Source organism: Cottoperca gobio, chromosome 5 (genome assembly GCF_900634415.1).
Source record: "Cottoperca gobio chromosome 5, fCotGob3.1, whole genome shotgun sequence".
Taxonomy (NCBI): Eukaryota; Metazoa; Chordata; class Actinopteri; order Perciformes; family Bovichtidae; genus Cottoperca; species Cottoperca gobio.
In genome coordinates this window covers 16,909,383-16,932,269 of record NC_041359.1, presented here as the reverse complement: position 1 = coordinate 16,932,269, position 22,887 = coordinate 16,909,383, and the positions used below count along the sequence as shown (strand labels likewise).

At 41.0% G+C, this 22,887-nt stretch overlaps 3 protein-coding genes across 6 annotated transcripts; 2 read left to right on the top strand and 1 right to left on the bottom strand.

Moving 5' to 3' along the window:
• Positions 1 to 44: 44 nt before the first annotated feature.
• Positions 45 to 3,813, top strand: rpusd4 (RNA pseudouridine synthase D4). The gene is made up of 6 exons (XM_029431293.1): positions 45 to 504; positions 1,067 to 1,274; positions 1,736 to 1,829; positions 2,214 to 2,364; positions 2,474 to 2,571; positions 3,305 to 3,813. Exons 1-6 carry the CDS (start codon positions 78 to 80, stop codon positions 3,506 to 3,508), a joined length of 1,182 nt encoding a protein of 393 aa, XP_029287153.1. The 5' UTR covers positions 45 to 77; the 3' UTR covers positions 3,509 to 3,813.
• On the bottom strand, positions 3,656 to 22,883 carry LOC115008023 (glutamine-rich protein 1-like). 4 transcript variants are annotated; one of them, XM_029431273.1, is made up of 11 exons: positions 22,780 to 22,883; positions 10,703 to 10,962; positions 8,741 to 8,878; positions 7,444 to 8,658; positions 6,724 to 6,883; positions 6,344 to 6,498; positions 6,148 to 6,262; positions 5,969 to 6,077; positions 5,712 to 5,875; positions 5,530 to 5,620; positions 3,656 to 4,895 (listed from the first exon to the last, which is right to left on the bottom strand). In XM_029431273.1, the coding sequence occupies exons 2-11, from the start codon at positions 10,949 to 10,951 to the stop codon at positions 4,706 to 4,708; spliced, it is 2,586 nt and encodes an 861-aa protein (XP_029287133.1). In that variant the 5' UTR covers positions 10,952 to 10,962; positions 22,780 to 22,883; the 3' UTR covers positions 3,656 to 4,705. The 4 variants fall into 4 exon arrangements, with proteins under 4 accessions (XP_029287133.1, XP_029287132.1, XP_029287130.1 ...); XM_029431272.1 differs by lacking the exon at positions 22,780 to 22,883 and adding an exon at positions 11,664 to 12,131; XM_029431270.1 differs by lacking the exon at positions 22,780 to 22,883 and adding an exon at positions 11,590 to 11,611.
• On the top strand, positions 16,208 to 19,112 carry LOC115008030 (proline-rich transmembrane protein 3). Its single transcript, XM_029431284.1, has 2 exons — positions 16,208 to 16,613; positions 16,856 to 19,112. Exons 1-2 carry the CDS (start codon positions 16,349 to 16,351, stop codon positions 18,511 to 18,513), a joined length of 1,923 nt encoding a protein of 640 aa, XP_029287144.1. The 5' UTR covers positions 16,208 to 16,348; the 3' UTR covers positions 18,514 to 19,112.
• Positions 22,884 to 22,887: the final 4 nt, after the last annotated feature.

The window sequence follows — 22,887 nt, the reverse complement described above, 5'->3', positions numbered from 1 at the left end:
ATGTGTCCTCTGAAGTTTGTGTTTGTAAGCTAATGTGTAGCCTACTGTCCTAAACGACTGTGAAGCCACACTCCACAATGAACAGCTGTAGAAGAATAGCCTGTAGTGACTGGAAATCCGGCCTGAACGTCATCCTTTCTCGGGTCAAACCGCGGACTAATTGCCGCCAATGTCTGCAGGCAGCACCGTCCCTGAGCCGGTGCCAGGCCACCTACGCTAGACCCGCTCCAGGCTCCGACACGGGGGAGAAACCCCGGTTAAGGGCGATCGACCTGGCGCAGGAGGTCCAGCAGGAGAAGACGAAACCACAGGACGGGGCGCAGCCAGCGACAGAGCATGCACCGCCGTCCGGCCAGCAGAAGAGGCTGGTGGAGCTGAAACGCTTCACTCAGCAGCTGCAAAATGTTCATCCCAACGTGCTGGCCAAACATCTGCACAGAGGCGTGCTGTACAAGGACAAAGATATGGTGATCATCAACAAACCTTATGGTGTTCCTGTCAGAGGTAGATCAACTGGAGCTGAAGACTGTTAACATTTAATCTGATGTAATACGGAGTACAGTTAAATAGAAAGTGTGGTGCAAATCTTAACGGATGTCTGGGATTTGCTTAGAAAACAAATCATGAATGTATGGTGTTACTCGATTAGTAATATATTCTGTTGATCTACGGATTGTTTCAGCTCTTGTGCAAATTGAATATCTCTGTGTTTTGGACTCTTGATTGGACAGAACCAGCTACTTATGTAGTCACCTTTGGCTCTGCACTATTCTCTGACATGCAGAGATTGTTCTGCAGATTAATAAATAATGAAAACAATCTTAAATTGCAGACCTAAGTTTCTTTGCAAATCTGCCAATTTACTGTATGTGCCCATACTGATAAAAAGCCAATAATATCTGACTGCTGATATTCCCATGATGGTATATATACCCTATATACACTGTAGTGTTGCAGTATTGAAAGGTTTTAGCTTGAAGATATTGACAGAAATGTCAAATCATGCTGAAGTTGAAGTATCTGGATCTGAATCCATGTACCTTTTTGTTGTTGTTGCTGCTCTCAGATGAATGTGGGGCGACATCCATCTCCTCTGTGCTTCCTGTTCTCTCCAAAATGATGGATGGAATGAAGATCAAGTCTGATACGCAGCTGCTCCCATGCCTGAGGCTGGAGAAGGAGACAACAGGAGTGCTCCTGCTGGTCAGGAGTGCAGAAGTAGAGAAGCACATACTCAACCTTCGCAAAAATAACCAAGTGCAGAGAAAGTACTGGTAAGATACAGTGTGGGGGTAGAATAATATGGGTTCAAATGGGACACTTGTGTATATCTTTTTTTACTTAGCACTGATGTCCTTAGAGGACATATGTGGAAAGAAACTGCCATCAAATGATATGTTAATATTGTTCTCCACTTTTACTGAGTTAAATCTTTTAATCAACTTCAGTCCTGATTATAACTTCCAAATATTTAAACAGGGTTTCTTTGGGGACATTTGTCCTTTACGGTCTGAGTGTCTGTGTTTTGGCTGCACAGTTTATTATAGACCTGTTATAGGATCTGAGGTTAAACTTCCAAAATACAGAAAAAAAACTCACCCTTGCCAAATGAATGCAATAACTCAGCCAAAATCAAAAAATTCTAAAGCCACAAATGTCCCTGGTGATGCGTAACAGTTATTATGCTACAATCTAACGTTTGTCAGTCTTTCACATGTTCATTGTTTCGCCTCAGGGTCGTCACAGTTGGTGTACCCGTTCCATCTGAAGGCGTGATCGACATTCCCATCATAGAGAGAGAAGTCCCAGGCCCTCGGCCACACTACAAGGTGTCTCTTCTTCTGTAATAATTAGTTGTTAGTCAATCAACTGACAGAACAATAATTCCAAATGTGATAATTAATTGCTGTCGTCATTTGTAACAAAAACGAATACGTGTATATATATATATATGTGCATGTATATATATGTATATGTATATATGTATGTATATATGTATATATATATGTATATATATATATATATATATATATATATATATGTATGTTTAATACAGTAAATTGAACTTTGGTATTTTTTTTTATTGGTCACATTGAGTTAACTTACTGGCTATTCAGTTGCTTCAAGTAAATTACTCGTCAATGATTAAAATAATTCTCAATCTGTGTTCTTGTAGAAATATTCATACAAACATCATTATTTGTTTTTTTCAGATGGGTCTCAGTCCTCTTTTCAAAATGAATGTTGTGGGCGACGGGCTGACCAAAGTCCGCGGTCATCGGCAAGCTCAACCTGCAATGACCAAGTACAGAGTCCTGGACAGCAGCAATGGTTGCAGCCTCGTGGAGCTCCAGCCTTTCACTGGTAAGACTGCCGCTTTGTGTCACAGGAAATTCAGTTTGTCAAATTTCTTTTAAAAAAACCAACACTGGACACATTTTCTTTCTACACGTTGGCTTTCTTGTCTCCACAGAAGTGAAGCACCAGATGAGGGTTCACATGGCACTTGCTCTGACATGCCCCATTCTTGGTGACCACAAATATTCCCACTGGGAAAAACTGGCACCTCAGGTAAAATGTTTACAATGTATCACAGAGAACATGTTTACCGGAGCTAAATGCCAGAACAACAGCAGCGGCATATCAATAGCAATCAGAAAATGCCCCTTAAGCAAGCTTTGTCAAGAGCTAAGGATATAAATGTCCCAGTGTATTCCAGCTACAGATGCATAAAGTTTCCATCACCTCGAGTCGTACAAGACACATTGGTCATAAAGTCGCGGTAGGGTAGCCAAGATTCATCAGATCAGACATTATGTAATTAGCTGTTGACCGCCCGGTGCCTGATACCAGCTCTTTCATCTTTGGCGGCAGAAACTGAATGAGAAGTAACCCGTGTGGTTGGATGCTATTACACGTCTAATTAACAGGCGACAGTGTGATGTGTCACATATGGCCTTCATGGCCTATACATGTATTGAAATTAATTTTTAATTTTTTGTACTTTCATCTTCCTCCCACATAGAAAACTTTGTTTCTTATTGTATCACTTTAAGGGAGTTTCCTTTAAAGTGATCCTCAAACCTTCCCTACTGGCACCAACAGTGCCTTTTTAAATCTGATGAATCATGATTTAATTCACCAAGTGTGGAAATTGATTGTTTGCTTGCAATTGGGTATATTGTTAAATTATTAAAACACAAATGTGATATGAGGGCAGACATTTCTGTAAGAGCTCAGTTTCTCTCCCTAAATCTCTATCTTCTATATTAAAAATGACAAACTTGTTCATTTTGGTGCACAGAAATTACCGGAACGTATCCGGACAAGGCTTGGACTGGAACAGAGCAAGATCCGGTATCTTCCTCTTCACATTCTCGCTCGACAGCTGACGCTGCCAGGAACCAAACAAGCCGACGTCAGCGTGACCTGTCCCCTGCCTAAATACTTCAACCAAAGCTTGAGTCGACTGCGTTTAACACTTCCCGATGAAAAGGACGATGAATAACCACCGCTTTTTCTTTTTTGTTCAATTCTTAGCAATCCGAGTGATGTTTAAATGTAGTGGGCATCGGTCGTGAAGGAAGAGTTAAATTAAATTATATGAAACTGGGTTATTTGTGAGGTTATGCAAAATTATCAAACGGAAAATGTATATTGCTATACAACTCATTTTTTAGTAATAAACAAAATGAAGCACAACTGTATCACAACTATTTGTGTCAATGTAGTTAATCCAAATGTACAGGTCATTTCAGGGGAGGCATCACTGGGCTGCTGTTCGCGTGACAAGTCATTAAAAAAAAAAAAAAAGGCCCACAACTAATCCTTATTTCAAATGTCAGAGTAGCATTACCACAGCGCAAAATGATCTTCGAATTGCTCGTCATGACTTTTGAGACCAGGATTAATACTGTGTTAGCTAAACAAAGGTGTTTCCATCCGCATGTCCTGTTAAATAACCTATTCATACATACAGGAATAAGTTGGCAAAAATCCTTGATGGGTGTTTAAATCACTTGCTATGACCTGAGAAAAAAATGTATCTAAATCTCCTGAATGACCACAATATAGCACTTTGAATTTGTGAATGTCTGAGGTTCAACTCACTCAATGATCCACAAGCATAAATTATGACGTCATTTTTGAAAACAGGCACAAGTTCTTCAGCTTTGAACGTATCAATACATGATCCAAAATGCAGTCAGCATACAAAAAAGGTTTTGGGAAGTGGTCCCTGCATCTGTCCATTAAGATGCATCATAGTGGGACTTTGAAGAGACGTAAGATGTGGTAAATGGCCTGCGAGGTTAAGTAGTGAAGGGTTAAATATCCTCATTGTATTGATACTTTTACAGAAAAATTTACCGCCTCTGCTGCACTCAGAGCGCAGGAGGTCAATTAAGTCCAGCAGTGGTGAGACTAAAGCCTCCCTTACTTGCCAGTTTAAAGGTTACAGAGGCAATGGCTTACAAAAGGTAGTCAAAGAATAAGAACAGTCCAACCTATCAAACAGAAAATGTAAGAGGAAAAAATCTTTGCTTTCACGATGCACTCCTCAAAAAGATTAAATGATTTTCAAAAGTTGTTCCATTTGTTTTTGAGATGATGGTCATTGAGGTTTATAGAGTCAGGATGGATACTGCATAGTCAACAATCAGTGACTGGAGAACAAGTTCCCACGAGTCCAATGAGTCTTCTCAGTTTAGCTCATGATGTCCGGACCAACGCCGATGATCTCCTGGATCTCTCGGACCACAATGATGCGTGCCAGCACATGCTCCACTTGCTGACTCGTGAGGGGCTGAGATGAGTACCACATCGGGCTGTTTGGTGCAACCACAGGCTCTGGAGTCATGTAGTATGCATCGTTACGCCCCTTAGCACTTTGAGGACTGGAAAAGGAAAAAGGGAGTTAAGTTTTTTGGACACGGGCATGCACTCACGTTATAAATGTGTCTCGCATATTGTTTCTGGTGTCTCTAAACACTCAGAATTGCATAAATTGGGTACGACTAGAAAGCTGAGACTCTTGTGGATTAATTGAGTGAAGATGCTAGTCTCCATAGTAACCATGTTATTGTAGTGAGACCATGTTTTGAAACTGGACCTCGCTGTAGAAAATGACCTGAACAGTTTTTCATACTATAATCACATCATGGATTTTTCTTATGGTGTTCCTCAAGGTCTTGGTGTTCTTCAAGGTCTTGGTGTCCTGATGTGGTAGTTAATCAATTCTCGAGTGGTACGTCTCGTTATTTTCTTAATTTTAGTATTAAATCTGTGCAACTTGTTATCAACCAAAAAATAGCTTCAAAACTTATGACACATAATAGAGCTTGGGAATGGCCATTATATACTTCCAGCATAATGCTCTAAGCCCTCATGGACTTTCACACAGTGCTGAGCTGCATCTCAAAGCATTTTTAGTTTCCCAGCTTTCAGATGATGTACAACACTTCTATGCGTTGTATACGGCTGACTTGTTATCTACCCCTGAACATCCCCGTCCACCATCGAGTCACTCACCATTTGAAGAGATAAAAGTCGTAAAGTTTGATGGGGCATCGAAGAGGATTCTCAGGATCCTCGGCCTGCTCTTCATACATGTCGTCAGTTCCTGAAACAGACGTCACACAACGTGTTAGCAACAGCAACTTCTGGTGTCAAAGGCTGTGACTCAGCAAGGCGTTCTTCCATGTGAGGCTTACTGTATTGAGCACCTTTCTGTCCTGCGCTCTGAGGACCTTGTCCTTTGAGAAGGCGGATACTGGTGGCTTTGTCCTTTGCATTAGCGGGGTTCTTCCTTGTATGTCTTAGGACCTTAGAGAAAGCTACTTTCATGTGCTGTTCAGGTGTCATCAGGTGGAAATGCCTGCAACAAAGATACATCTTTACCACATGCAGACATCCCAAATACATGTCTGTCTTTAAAGAGAACAGATTCAGGCCAGTCTAAGTTACTCACTTAGTGTTGAAATACATTAGAGTTGTAAGCAATGTGGCTGGTGAATGTGCACCGAGCTGTTTACACTCCCACAGCATCTCCTCTGTCACATGACTTGGGATGACATAACCTAAGACAAAAACACAATGAGCAATTCTTTCTATAAAAACAACTACATTTTAATGTTGATGCTCTCTTACCTAAAGGATGGACACTGGGTTTCCAACCATCCAGAATTTGGTGTAAACACCCACAAAAACGTGTGTAATACGGATCAGAGAAAATATCATCCACACGTCCATTTTCGGAGAGATACTAAAAAAGAAATGTGCAGGTTAAAACGGAAAGTAGACAGCTATTTGAGCTACACCTGTTGAGCTTGTTGGGAATACTAACCTTTTGTATGCACAAGAAAACATAATAGAGAACATCAGATGTAAATTGCTCTTCGTCCGATCCTCGTGCTTCCTGCGTCATCAGGGAAAGACCCAAGTTTAGCTCAGCTACTGCGCTGGACACCAAGTCTTCTTGAAAGCGCAGGGGCTGACGACCTGTACACAGCCACGGAGAGATGAGCACAGGGCAACGTTTTTATTAGTGCTATAAAGTTTACATGCTTATTTCTCTGTTTCAAGCAGAATGAAAAATATTAAGAAGTACAATATGAACAAACTTTATTGCTCCCAGTTGTTTAAGTAAGTATATGCAATTATGCACCAGTGTTTTTTGACAAATGTCAAATCTGAATGTGTGAAAATAATTATTAGTTGACTTACGTCCTATGGGTGCAAGCTTTGTCTTTTCCTGCTTGTTTAGCTCCGCATTTTTTCTTTTCACCCAAAGGCGCCAGACCTCCAGGCCTTCCTCTGGCTTTAGGCAGACAGGAACCATAATCTCTGTAGGCGGTTCAGCATGAGCCTCAGTCTCTATGTGACCCTGCACGAAACACAAATTAAAGCGTCACAGTTACAGTTACAGATAAAACGCATCTTTGCAATCACATGAAGATAATTCAGCTAGATAATCGTGTAATGAAGGAGCAATAAGTCATTTGTAGCAAACAGGATGCATTTGCAATCAGCAACTTTGAATTGGCAGAGTTCAGGTTTGTTCTTAGCCTTTCCCAACTATAACACCACATGTAGGCCCTTCATAATGATTACATTATAGACTTATCTTAGCATATGTTAATATTTATTTTCACGTTCCAATTCCAATGCGTGAATATCCTTAAGAATTCAAAGTTAATTGCTCTTTGAAGGGTGTACTTGCATTATTATGTCATTATATTATCACTACATCAGTGGCATAAAATCACAATATCTTTTATCGCAGTTATTTCTGGGACTAGATATTACCCAACTAAAGTACTTATGATAGGTTTAGAAACACATCTGCCACGTTTTACATTCCTATAACAGCATTAAGATAAATTGTTTATCCATTCTAAGCATTGAGCTATAGCAAAACAGGGTATTCAGAAAATCAGATCGAACCTGCAGATGGAGCTGCTGTTCTTGTCCGTCTTCTCCTTGGCTGTGCTGTTGATTTGGGTCCCATATGTGTACCGACTGTGTGGTGTTGTAAGACCCTCCTACAGTCTGCACTGCCACAGGGATGTGAATGTTCCCGTTCATGAACTGCGCTGGGAACAGGGTCTGTACTATTTCTTCCTGTGTCCCAGTGGAGGGCGACTGCACATCTGCGGACCTTGAGGAGGAACCGGGGGACATTTTGTCCTTGCCGTTGGTGGTGGTAACTTGCATTGTGCTGTATGTGTCCTGTGGTATAGCGATGTGAGTTACCCCCTGCTGCTGTGGAGTGGAGTACACAGGAATGGTCCAGGTCTCCCCTGTGGGACCGGTAATTGTTCCTGTAGTGCTGTACAGTTGAGCGCTGTCAACAGTGAGCAAATCTGGTCGTAGGGACACATAGCTCTGCTGCTGCCCTTGAGGGATGGCTACAACGGTGGCCATCTGCTGGCCCTGTGGAACAGCATACGACACAGATACAGGGACATCCACCTTACGCTTCTTGGCAGGCTGGAGAACAGTTGAGACAGTGGTGGACCTCCTCTCTCCCTCCCTGGGAGAGTCCTGTTGGTGCGAAGGAGACATAGCTTCTATGGTCCGAATCTGGATCTGTTGGCCATCTTGCAGTTGAATTTGCTGGCCACCTGGTAGCTGAATTTGTTGGCCACTATGTAGCTGGATTTGTTGGCCACTCGGTAGCTGGATCTGTTGGCCACCTTGAAGCTGAATTTGTTGGCCATCCGGTAGCTGAATTTGTTGGCCATCTTGAAGTTGAATTTGTTGGCCACCCGGTAGTTGAATTTGTTGGCCACCCTGTAGCTGAATATGTTGGCCACCTGGTAGTTGAATTTGTTGGCCACTCTGTAGCTGTATTTGTTGGCCACCCTGTAGCTGTATTTGTTGGCCACCCGGTAGCTGAATTTGTTGGCCGCCCTGTAGCTGAATTTGTTGGCCTCCTTGTAGCTGAATTTGCTGGCCACCCGGTAATTGAATTTGCTGGCCACCCTGTAGCTGAATATGTTGGCCACCCTGTAGCTGGATATGTTGGCCATCTTGTAGTTGAATATGTTGACCGGCCTGAAGTTGAATTTGCTGGCCACCTGGCAGCTGAATATGCTGCGTTCCTTGTAACTGGATTTGTTGTCCTCCAGCTACGGCGGCAACCAGCTGAGCCTGAATCTGTGGAACACAGTTGGCAAAGTCACAAACCAGCATCACATGGATGCACTTGATATGGGTGATTTTTTAATACATTCTGTACCTGTTGCTGTTGCTCCTCTGTGAGCTCTCCCTGCTGGATAAAATGGGCTGTTGAGATTCCCTGCAGGTCCTGCTGAGAAGGAGAGGCCACCTGAAGAACCTGGCCAACTGTTTGGTCCTGCTGTTCTTGAATCTGAACCTGGCACAGAGCGAGAGTTTGAAAAATGAACAGGCCTGTCAGCAGTCTCATCAAGAAATGACTTACCTTACTTACACACTGAAGTACTTTTTCTATTTGAAAATAAATGTGAATAGATTTTTTTAGAGTTTAGGTCCAGATTAATGACGACATTTCTCATAGTAAAATGTGAAGCTGCATTAATGTAAAGACTATCAATACTGAGCAGGTCTACACGTCACAGTGTAACAATTAATCTAACTAAAGAAACAGCTTCACCGCCACAGAAAAAGTTACAGAACTGTATGTTTTTTATTAAAGTGAAAATCCACGATAGAGTAGCCGTCTAATGTGGAATTTTCCACAATTGGCTTATGCCATATTTATGTATATAAACACACAAGGACACACAGTGATATGCTAAAATGCAGCGGTAGAGAGAACGTAAATGATTGATTCCACTTTAATGTGCAGCCAAATGCCAGTAGAGAGCAGGGAGGCTTATAACCAGTAGAAAATGAGTTACTAAATGGATTCATGAGGCACCAGGAAGAAAAAAAAAAGGTACAAGATGCAGGAACTTTCTAAAAACAACAACGGTGTTTTAAAAATAATCCCTCTCAATCATCAATTATGACTCACTAGAAGTGTGTGGTGGTGTCTGCATCTACAGAGAACTTCACTCTTCTTATTATTTTGCGGTGTTTCTGGGCATTAACAAAGAGCATTCATTCAAAACTCAGCACCTTCCTGCCGGGTTGTTGGTGTTTATTTGTCCTTTATAACATTATCGCTGCAAAACAATCATTAACATTTTATTCCTCTGATTCACTGCTTTGTTACCACCGGTGTGCTCTCTCCGTGTCTCTCGCTCGTTGAGCAGGGGGTAACTTTCAAAGTTACCCCCTGCTGGTGTGTTTACAAAAAGCAACAGACAATGAGACATACTAAGAAACAATGGATATTAATTGTAAAAAGATTACAATTGTAGATTTGTAGTTACCTACAAACATTAAAGGAATACTTCACCCCCAATATCATCATTTGATCATTACTCTTCTGGCATTACCTTGAATTTGTGAAAACTTTTTTACTTTGTTGTAAACCTTACAATTTATAACCCTTCAGGATAAACAGTTTTACGCTTGCGCACAACTCGTCCGTGCGAGTACCGTTTATGTTAAGTCTTTTAAATAGTACGGCTTTATCTAAAAAGCACGCATTTGGGAAGTAGTGAGCACAAGTAGTTAGTTTGGGGATTTTTTGTTTACTGTGGAGGCATCCGAGATAATAAAAAAAGTTTATTCACCAATTCAATGTAACACATGATGAGTGATTGATCTTCAAATGATTATTTTGGGGGTGAAATATTCCTTCAACAAAAGAATATCTTACTATGACCGTTGTGAACATATCAACAGTAGGCTCTCAAAAGGAAAAACTGATTACCAAAATTGGACATTTTGGTTTTGAACAGGAATCGTAAATCCTTCCTAACCTCCTTTTCTCAACAGTGAGTGGGTTAAATTATTGGAGTGAAGGAGCTCAACTATACCCTAAAGACTCAAACTCAACACTGCTTTATCTTTTGTTTTCATTTTGGCGGTGAGTAGTGACTGTTTCTGGATCCTTCGGTCTTGTGCAATTTAAACTGAGAAACTGATATTGCCATATAAACTAACCTGCTGTTCAGACTCTTGATTCACAGACAAATGAGGTGAAATCTCTGCCGAGGTCATCTGTACCCGTCATAAAGCACGTACACGTATGAAGTGCAGCAGATTGCACCACAGTGAAGAATATCATTCAACATCAACAATAATAATAGAAGGAACCTGCTCTTACCGGACAAGCCAACTCTAGGAGAGAGCCAGCCACCTCTGTACTGTCTGCGTAGACACAGTTGGTGCCCTGCTGCTGGTACACCATGGCTGTGGTGGTGGCTGCCCCTCCCTGCTGGCTGAACTCCTGCAGCACCTCTGGGCCCTTGGCGAGAGACTCCAGGAACTCCTTCATCCTGTGCTGAGGCACAGTGCGGGCCTTCTGCCGCACATACTCATCAAAGGAGACCACCCCACTCTCCTGCTCATTCATCCTCAATTGACCTAGAAATATGAGAATACATTGTTCAAACATTTGAGGATCTAATCATGTCCAAAACAGATCACATGTACAATCTATTGAAAGCACATACATCTATAATGAATACTTTCAAATGAAAAGGGGGCCTTGCAATTATATAGGCACAAGACAATTAGCTAGAAAATGTCTTTTAAATCCCTACTAGTTCAATTGGGGGGCGTTGGAATAACATAGTAAGCACAAGGGACAAAGTGCATTTTGTAATACAATGACTGCTAGTCAACTTTTTCTAGTAACTTAAATATTACAGTTACATATATAGCTCACAGCTAAGTCTAAATAGTTATAATGTGAAAAACGATGTTCGTTAAATGTTTTTAGAGGACCAACAATATATGTGGCTGACTTTATGTCCTGACTGACTAATAATAGTGTCTACGTTAAAGCTAGTGGCTAGCAAGCTAGCTTCACGATGTTAGCAAGGCACTGTTTTGTCCCATATTCTTAGTTGGCTTGTTAGCAACCGAAAACTGTATTTAACACCACAGAATACCAATAGGATGTATACTGTACATTATGCAATTAAGAAACACATTTTGCACATAGCACAAGCTAACAAACATTAAAGCAACAGTCCATTCATTACATACATAACATGACGCTAGCTAACCATTGTGCTAACGTTAGCTAGCTAGCTCGATGGCTCTGGATCCTGTCATGCTACCTTAAATAAAACGAAATCCTCTCCTTTCCGCCAAGGCACGGTGTTTAAAACTAAAACAGCCGATAAACGTCTAACACTACCACCAGCACACAGTTCACTTCGCTACATAGTGCGTGTAACAGCGTTGTAATCCCGCAAACAATGCCGTGATTATAGATTGCGATAAAAATGTAACAGCAGCAGCGAGCAGGCGAGGTCTGACGTCTGATGAGATCCAGGCACGCCTCGGTGTAAAACAAGTTTCACAGCTACAGCAGAGCACAGATTTTTACACCCAGTTGAATCCCGAGTGGTGTTAGTACAACATACACTACGCAGCGAGACATGCTGAAAACCTCCACTGTTTATCCAGTGAGATATAACATGACGGAAGTATAGGCCCCGAAAACAACGCGTCCTCTCCAGACTGCTGTGCAAGGCGACGGCCAGCCGCGGTGTCCTATTCACAAGAAGCGTTCCCATCCTGAGAAAATACCATGCAAGCATGTACTGTAGTCCTTTATACCACAAGCTATAATAATGCTTCATTAGATTTCATATTCCTTTCTGTTTAATTCAAAATCCCTTATTTGAATATTGGGTGATTTGATTTGAAGCACCAAACACTTTTATTGATGACATGCAATGTTATTGAAATGTTATTATCTGGCACTGAAAAGCAGAGAGGAAATAACAGAAGAGAAAATATCTCTCATATACATCTCATATATATATATATATATATATATATATATATATATATATATATATATACACATCTCATATATATATATATATATATATATATATATATATATATATATATATATATATATATATATATATAAAGTCAGATAAAAATGTAAATATATATTAAATCAGAATAAAAAACATACATTTTTGGCTTTTCTTTAAAAGAAGAAGCCTTTCACTTAAAACTAAGTATTTTGCTGAATGTGGTTGTTTATTGGCCTCATGATAATCTCTATATTCAAACTTTATTTCAGACTCACAAGAGGATCTATAGTAATAATTAAAAAAAAGAAAGAAAATAAAAAAAGATATACAAAATAAAACCACAACAATTCATCATTCAATGTATCAACCCAATGAGATGTGGTTGAAAGCTCTGTAAAAAAGCCATTGAAATTAACCTTATTTTGTCTCTATCACTATACTTTTGACTTTGTACAACAGGACTTTGGAAACCAACTTCCAGGTTGAGTCGTTCAAAATGTACACCTAGACATATATGAACTACAGCATGTTAAAATGCTTTCCTGGATTGTTCTGATGATGCCTGGTAAACATTTGAATGCATGTACCTTTAACAAAATTTAACTTCCCCAGTCTGCCTTAAAGAGCCAGGCATGTGCTACTGAGGGCCTCCCACAGTACTCTCCACAACAAACTGCCTCTCGCCCGTCTTAAGGTGGACCCGCACAGATGTACTGTGTGCATAGGCTATGTCCTCTACAAACTGGATAGGAAATAGTTAATTCCCACACTCACTGCAGACTGCAGGGGCTCTCTGGTGGAAGTGGTGGTGGGAGTAATACAGGACTGTCTCAGAAAATTAGAATATTGTGATAAAGTTCTTTATTTTCTGTAATGCAATTAAAAAAACAAAAATGTCATACATTCTGGATTCATTACAAATCAACTGAAATATTGCAAGCCTTTTATTATTTTAATATTGCTGATTATGGCATACAGCTTAAGAAAACTCAAATATCCTATCTCAAAAAATTAGAATAGTTCCTCAGACCAAGTAAAAAAAAAGATTTATAACAGCAAAACAAAATCAAACATTTGAAAATGTCCATTAATGCACTCAGTACTTGGTTGGGAATCCTTTTGCACGGATTACTGCATCAATGCGGCGTGGCATGGAGGCAATCAGCCTGTGGCATTGCTGAGGTGTTATGGATGCCCAGGATGCTTCAATAGCGGCCTTTAGCTCATTAGCATTGTTGGGTCTGGTGTCTTTCAGCTTCTTCTTCACAATACCCCACATATTCTCTATGGGGTTCAGGTCAGGGGAATTGGCAGGCCAATCGAGGACAGTAATGCCATGGTCAGTACACCAGTTACTGGTGGTTTTGGCACTGTGGGCAGGTGCCAGATCATGCTGGAAAATGAATTCCTCATCTCCATAGAGCTTTTCAGCAGAAGGAAGCATGTAGTGCTCTAAAATCTCTTGGTACACAGCTGCATTTACTCTGGGCTTGATGAAACACAGTGGACCAACACCAGCAGCTGACATGGCTCCCCAAACCATCGCTGACTGTGGGAACTTCACACTGGATTTCAAGCAACTTGGATTTTGCTCCTCTCCAGCCTTTCTCCAGACTCTGGCGCCTTGACTTCCAAATGAAATACAAAACTTGCTTTCGTCTGAAAAGAGGACTTTGGACCACTCTGCAACTGTCCAGTGCTTCTTTTCCATAGCCCAAGTCAGACGCTTCTTCCGTTGTCTTGAGTTCAGAAGTGGCTTGACCATGGGAATACGGCTATTGTAGCCCATTTCCCGGACACGTCTGTGAACAGTGGCTTTTGATACCTGGACTCCAGCTTCAGTCCACTGTCTTTGAAGCTCCCCCAAATTCTGGAAGCGACTCTTCTTCACAATGCTGTTAAGGCTGCGGTCATCTCTCTTGGTTGTGCAGCGTTTCCTGCCACATTTCCCCCTTCCAACAGACTTTTTGTGGATGTGCTTTGAAACTGCACTCTGTGAACAGCTTGCTCTTTGAGACATTTCTTTTTGTGTCTTACCCTCCTGATGGAGGGTGTCAATGATGGTCCTCTGGACAGCAGTCAGATCAGCAGTCTTCCCCATACTTGTGATTTAGTTTACTGAACCAAGCTGAGTGTTTTTCAAGGCTCAGGAAACCCTTGCAGGTGTTTCGAGTTAATTAGACGATTCAAGTGATTCGTTGAACACCCTACTAGTATACTTTTTCATGATATTCTAATATTTAGAGATAGGATATTTGAGTTTTCTTAAGCTGTATGCCATAATCAGCAATATTAAAATAATAAAAGGCTTGCAATATTTCAGTTGATTTGTAATGAATCCAGAATGTATGACATTTTTGTTTTTTTAATTGCATTACAGAAAATAAAGAACTTTATCACAATATTCTAATTTTCTGAGACAGTCCTGTATATGTATGTTAATATAGTTTCTTAAATAAAATAGCTTACAATGATAGCAAAAACATAATAAGATTAATCTAAATGGTGACCATGGTAACACAGTCTATTGTAAGCTACATTTGATCTTGCAGTATGCATAACATCTAGCCTCCATATATCATGTGATGTTTGTCATATGTTTCAAACTAATAAGCCAGTGATTTGGCATGAAACAATTCTAGATGGCGTGTGTCTAGTTGGCTTCACATTATCACTTCATTCGACTTTGTGCTACTTAATGTAATCCTTTTGGGAAAGGATTTACACAACTCTTGTACAAAATAGGCAGGTAAGGCTTGTGTGTTTAATTAAACATATATATATTTTAAATCTACATATGTGAAGACAATGACCCCCCTAGAAGCTTTTTTTTCTTCAGAAATGGCCCCTCGTATTTTGGTTTTGCAGTTGTTCTTTGCAGGTGACATCAGGATGGGAGGCTGCCAAGTAACCAGCCGGTGCAGTAATAGCAATAAGACGTCAGCTTGATGTCTGTTAGCATACCTGCAAATCCGATGTGTTCCACCCTCACTGTGATGCACTTTATGTACCACATCAGAAATCAGATGTTGCACGCACTTGTACTGCAGCGAGAGGTGGAATGCTACCCATGACAAACTAAAAGGACGCAGAGCAAAAGGAATCACAGGTACATCTGAGCTTTCTGATTTTATTGAGCTTTTAAAAAAAACATTTTTTGGTTTAGTTTATCGAATTGTTTTCGGTAATGGGATATTATGTTTTAGTAATGTTGTGAAATAACTGTTAATAGTTGGAAAATCCCCTGCTTACTTTTGAGACTACACAAGACTACTGTAAAGCTTTTTAATGCTTTTGTATTTGTGTTTGACGAAGTGCACTTTTTGTCAAATAGTAACATTTCTCAACAGTAAGTCAGGACACAAGGTATTTCTTAAGCTTGTTGTTCATATATTGAACTGAAATAACATTAATTTATCATCTAAAGTCACCCATGGATGTATTTGGGAAATCAGGTCACCTATAAGAAATATTTATAGCATGCTGAAAATAATATTATTATTCATAAAGCTTGTGCCTATTTGTCAATTGTCATTTATAATTCTTATTTCATGTCATGTGTGATTTGCATATCGTTCAAGTGGCAGGATGGCATTTGCGACCAAAAGGTCACAGACAGATCAGACCAGCTCATCCTGTGAACTTCCAGGTTTTTGCCAAGCTGTGTTAGTCAATGTCAGTCTGTTGTGCCTGACTGTTGCTCTCTTTCTTCTGTGTTATTCAACAGGTTTTAGGATTGGGACCTAATAACAAAAGTGTCAAAAATGGGGCATTCATCTTTGCTCTTCATTACGCTAACGGTGTCTCTCTCTTCACTTGGAAGCGTTATTCAAACTTCAGTCAGCACAGTCAGAAACAACAATGCCCCAGACAGCTCTGCCAGTGCATTTCTCTTCCATTCAGAGAGCAGCAGTGACTCTGTGGAGGGCAGTGTGCATAGTGTTGACAGTACAGCATCGCAGACACTCATGAGTGCAAAGGATTCTGAGCGAGTTGGCAATGAAAACCACTTTGGGTCTGGAGCCACATTAACTACAACACCAGCACTTACTCTACACCACTCAGGGGCTCATGACCAAAGAGCTGACAAAGTTAATACTTCAATTACAGGATACACTCCCTCCAGTGTACACACGATCCCGGAGGAAGCTCTCTGGGAGGGCAGCCACATTACGACTGAGGAACAGTTAAAAGAGAGTTATACATCCATAGTAAATGATGATTCTCTGAGTGGTAAGTGAACATAGTTAATTGAAGTCAAAACATTTGTCATATATTCCTAATTCATTTTCTTTAAGTGGACATGATGATAAGACCTGACAAAATATTGGCAGTTCTTAATTCTTGAGTCATCAAATGTAATATGAAAATACCCTCCATTAGCCACATAATACAATGCACAATTAATTATAAAGATGTGTTTACAAATTGAAAAGTAAGACCTCTTTCTCCTTCTCTTTGTCTCTCATCATCAGGTTTGGACAACCCTAAACTCAGTGTACAAAACAATGCGTTAACACCGACAACAAACAAAAACCTGTTGGGACCTGGACGTCCCTGTGTGCTTGGTCTGAGTACTTGTGTAGTTCTTACTAATACTAATGGCACCAATCTGCTCTGGGATGGCCCACTGGCATTTGCCTGGGAACTACATGTTTTTGGATCAGCCAGCCTTTTCATATTGATGGCAGTCCTGGCAGTTTTGGGAATGGCCAGTGCATGCACTCTTCCTCGTCCCTTCTGTGACGCCCTGACTTTGGCAAATAGTCTCCTGATCCTGAGTGGTAGTCTGCGTGGTGTCGTCCTCCTACTTGATCCTTATGGTACCCGTCAGATCCTGTCCCGTTCAACTCTGGCAGCACTCCATAATGTTCCTCTGCTGCTCCTTCTGTGGGTGCAGGTTGCTCTCTCCCTTGTCACTCTCAGAGGGTTGAAATTATTTATTTTCCCGCTTAAACTTCAGCACCCGTGGGTGGTTGGAGGGCTGGCTATATCACATTGCACTTTATTAATTGTAGCAGACCTTTTCTCTCCAACTTTATGCCCTGCTCTCGCTCTGTTGCTGCAGACCCTCTCCCTCTGCTGGGGCCTCCCATTCTGCATGGGAATCCTCATCAAGTCTTTCTCTCGTCTACATCCCCTTCTCAGGTTATCTCTACCTCAGTGGGTTCCTTCACAAAGAGTTGAAAAACGTGCAAAGCGAGTGACAGCAGTGTGCGCCTTCTTCGGGTTTCTCTGCTGCAGCCTTCAGATGTATAGTGTCCTCTGGCTTTACGGACTTCTGGGGAACTGGAGGCACTTTGGCTGTGGCTGGTGGCTGAGTCAGTTTTGGGCAAGAATTCTCGAGTTAGCTTGGGGATTTTGGTTGCTTGTCCTGGGATCCTGGATCTTCTGGGCACCATCTAGAGGTAATTCAAGGGGCAATCATGGGCAGGGCAGATATGAAGTGCCTAAAGTGGTGGAGGAGACCAGTTTGTGGGGTAGGGTCTTGGCCAGCATACGGAAAGGGACACTAAGAAATTCAGAGAAATCCTGGGAAGACCTGATGCCAAGTAACTGGGCAAAGTACGAGCTGTCTAGAGCAAGTTTTACCGACAACTTAATGTGTCCGTATGACGATCAGCCGTTTACCGTTACACCAGAATACAAGCCTAATCCTGTTAGCAATAGCAGACCTGACTCTCAGGCTGCACTACTGTGGCAAAGAGTTGGGGAACGTGAATGTATTCTTTCACTAATAGAATTTGACATGCGGCCTCCATCGCCTATTAACCTCAGGCGCAGCATTGACGATGCCCTTCACCATAGGCAGCTTGTAGCAGGTCTGTTCACACCTCAACCTCCCTCTTGGACACAAACTATGGGCCCAGACACCATTGATGGACATTGTGGTACAATAATATTCCCTCCACCTTATGTTAGCAATGGGTGGACGTTGGATACAGATTCAATGTCTGCATCTCTCGACCAATTCCAAGTAAAAGAGCCGATACCGTCGGCCAGTGTTGCCACTGATTATAATGGTTTTGTTGGGTCTTCAGCTGCTGCACATCAGGGAGAAGAATTTAACTCAGCGCTCTCAGAAGTGATGCATCAACATGACTGGTCTGAAGAAGATGTCACAGGCCTCTAAGCTCTCTCTTATGTCAGGAGCTTATACTCTCAACCATCTAGCCTTCTTGAAATGGCACAATCACATGGCCACATCAAAGCAAAAACTGCTTTCTTGTGTTGGTCTAATATTAGCTTTAATGTAATCAAATGACTTAAGATTAGTATGTTTTGTAAAAATATATGGATGTTGTCTATTCATTGTTATTTGACTTCCATTAGGTCTGAAATACATTTGTATGTGTTCTAGCACAACTTGATCCACAAGTAAAGAGCATGGACATTTTCCCGAGAGGATATAATGAGCATTTCACTTTATTCATTTCTAACATTTTATACTGTTTTGTTTCTATAGGCCAGTGTTATTTGTGTATGCAGGATGGACCCGTTTTCAATTCAAGTGTGAAAATCCTATCATCTGAGTCAACACCGCTCCTGTTTGTATCAGATCCCTGGTTAAAAGTCACGTGAGCATTTGTTTAAGCTCATCTTTGATAATATGTGAAAGCTGCATTATTTTCCTCTGCAAAAATGAATATGGTTGTATGTTTTCATTGTGTATAAAATAAAGCGACTTTATATGAATTACCTTGATGAAGGTGCAGAAAAGTTGCATTAAAACATTGAGAATTGCACCTGGAATCATTTAATCTGTAGCAAAGTATAGTTTGCAAAGCACAAATGCATTTATATTGTAATAATATTTGATCGGTCCAATATAACAACAATAGGCTACTTATATATCAATTTGATTGAATTGTGTTTTTTAAAGATTTAATCTTAACTGCTTCTTTAGTTTTCTTTAGAATTTATCATCAATGCACTTCTGATTAAATCCACCCATTTCAACTGCTGGTAATAGACATCAAGCCTTGGTCAAAACAACAAGAAAGCTGACTTTGGGTGCTTTTTATGAAGAATATATCTAAGAAACAACTAATAGATTGTGTTGTTGTAGATAAATCGCTTAGCCCACATATTACTCTCTGAAATTGAATATACACTCACGCTATTTGAAGTTACATTGCTTTGGTGTCGCTGGGCAGAAGCATCATCACACGTGCACTCACCAAACTGTCTGTGAATGGTCGGTCAATCAAGGCTCATTGAACAGTGATGTACAGTATGACGGACCGACAAAGTGGCGGTTTTAGCAATTAGCTTAACAACAACTAAAACAAAAACACATGCCTAACGGAGGCTACTCATGCATTTGAAGATCACATGTTGTATTCCGTGGTCATGGCGACTCCAACGTCTGTGCAACGTTGTAACGGACAGACGGTTGATGAAGAGGCTGTTATTGTGTAAAGGTCTTCATTACAAGGCAGTCTTTACCTCAGAAGTAAGAGCATTTCACTGTCATGCATTAAAAACAATGGTAAAAGCCCCTGTTTTTAAAGACAATATGCAGTTTTTGATGACTATACTGGAGTTGTAGATGAATGTGTTGACTATTTCTTGCTCCACAAGCATAAGGATGGTTTTATACACATTGAACCCCACAGAGGCCTTCTACAGTGGGCAGAAGTGTGTATTGTGTCACTAATGTGCTCGTGGTCTGCATAATGTGTCCTTGTAAAAGACATACTCTTCAAAATATTGCTCTCCAGCATCATAATTGGTCAAAAACGTCTCTGGGTCCATTATTAAACGGTATGTAACATATCTGTTTTGAGTGAGCATGAATGTAGAAGCATGTTGCAGTTTATTATGGCATGGTGTTTTTCAGTGTTGCACACTATGATAGATACAAAACTGAAGTGCATGGATCCATCAGTGCAATGTAATGAAAACCTGATGACTCTGAAGGTCAAATGGGTCAGAGCTCTTCACTGTCCTGTGGATAGTGGTGGGTTTTATATAAGGAGTTTGGAATGATGACTGTTCAAACTTGTTCTTCCGCTGTCAAAGGCACCTCTTACTTTGTTTCAAATGCCCTCTAAATGTGGCTTCTCTGTGAAGAGGTCCCGCAGAGATGTGCGCTTTGCTGCACCGTACAATGTTACACAGCAGGTTAGGTTAATTTCCCCATGCCAATATTCACAATATCTAATGTCTCTTTTTGAAAGCTGCATGACTGAAAGCACACTGCACTGATTTATATTTCCCCAAAACCGAACTTTAATTAGGCTATTCCCTACAACTCTAAAAATAAAATTCAATTTTCTTCTTGATCTAACTTCTTGGATATAAGTGTGCCTCTTTTTCACTCGGATCATTATCACTGGAGTGTGGCATTTATATATTTCCATTGCATTTATGAGGGGCACCAATGACAATGTCTTGCCCTGCTGTGTTACCACCACCCTCTGTTTCCTGCTTCCCCTCTGGGATGGTGGGGAAGATTTGTGGTACTCAAATGTAATATTTGGTGTAAAAACATGTTGGCATTTTATTGGCTTTAAAAACGACTTTAGTGTATTTTCTCAGGTGTTATTTAAACTGTTGCCGTGTCTGACACGTGGAAGTCCCTTTCATCGGTCAGTAGCAGTTGTGGGTTTGTTGTTGAAGTGCTCTCTGGAGGACTGACCCTCACTGCACCTTACAACAGAGACTTGTGCAGAGAGCTCAAGGTATGATGGGCCCTCTTGTGGTTAACAACGGAAGCTGAAGTGTATGCATGCTTTTGGTTTGGCTCAGTTTGTTTCCTTGCAGGTTGAGAAGTATTTACTCTCTTCTTTTAGCTGACGTTGAGCTCTCAGTCAAATGCCCTTCAGTACCAGACATTAAGCCTACTACAGCAACAACTACGCTTCCTAGTGATAGCGGCCGGGTCCTGCAGTATCCTCAGTACCCCCAGTTCCCAATGTTTTCTCAATACCGAGTGTTTCCTGTGCCCACTCCTACACCACACAATCCTGTCCCTACCACAGGTAGAGTGGCATCGCTGCCTCAACATCCACAGCTTCCCTCAAGTGCTGATACAGACTCTAACACTGACAACCAAGAAGCACCTGCAGCTCAGCACTCTGCATTACTCATGCCACAGTATTCCCAGTTATTTTAGTACCGCCTGTTTCCCAAACATGTACCACCAATACAATCTACTGTATAATAATAATAATAATAATAATAATAATAATAATAATAATAATAATAATAATACAAACACTGCTGCTTCCCTGGACTAAGTCCCTCAGATGCTGCAGTCTCACAGTATCCATTTCCTCTTTCCAACACAATTCCCAATGGTACTTGGAATTTTCCATCCCACAACTCCTCCTCCTCCTCCTGCTAGCACAGAGGCTTTGGCAACCACATCTGCCCCAACCACTAAGCCTGATGGGAAGTCTTGTGTTCCCCAGCAGCCACAGTTTCCAGTGCCACTTCAATATCTTTTGCTGTCATTCCCAAAAGTCCCGCTGCCTCCACAAGGTCAAACTCAAGCTCTTTAGGATCCCACACCTATAATACAGCAGCCCAAATCATATCATGGTTTTCAGCCCTCCCAGATGCCTGTGTTGTATCCTCCTCCTAAGTATCCCTCTCAAAGACTAAATACTCACACCGCTGCTCCTGTTACAACCAGTGCAGCTACCACTCTAAAGCCTCTAGCTCAAAAGCCATTTTATTACCCACACCCTTATATGCCTGCATATTATGTTCCTCAGCAGGCTCCCATTCCACTATTTCCTGATCCTTCTGCAAACCCAGCTCAATCTGATCAACATGAACATCAGCCTATGTACCGTGCTATGCCTTCTTTATATCCTTTCACTTCTCATCAAAGGCTAAAATCAGCTGCAAGAAACTGGGAAAGGTTCTGCCGACAGTCTGCAGGAGCTTCACAGACTCTCCTTCATGCATTTAGGGTAATGTCACTGATTTATTCAGCCAAAACAGATGGTCTAAGCAATGCTTCTTGCTTTGCATTTAGCAAGAGGGATTCCAAATGTACATGTTCTGAAGAAAAATAAAGGGCAAGATTAGCTGCTCAATTACTGTCTGCATATGTTTTTATAATAATAGTTACTGATTCATTTTAGAATCAGTAACTCACCAATCGATTAATTGTCAAATCACTTCAACTCTACATTCTTTAAACCCTTCTCCACATTGTGTGGAATAACATGCTGGTGAGCAAATAGCTTGCTTTTTGTTGGCCTAAACACTTTCAAATGATATCCTATGGAGTCTAAAAAAACTTCAGTAAAATACCAAGTATATTTTCCCAGACAAAATACTGAGGACATCACCTTAGTGTCCTTTAATGGTAGCTGAAGACACTTTTGGTATACAAATCTACAGTCAATAAATTAATAAAATAGTGGGGCGCAACGCTTACCTGGTAGAGTGGGCGCCCCATGTACTAAGGCTTAGTCCTTACCACCGCGGACCGAGTTTGAATCTGACCAGCGACTCTTTGCTGCCAAAAAAAGACAGGATAAAATAC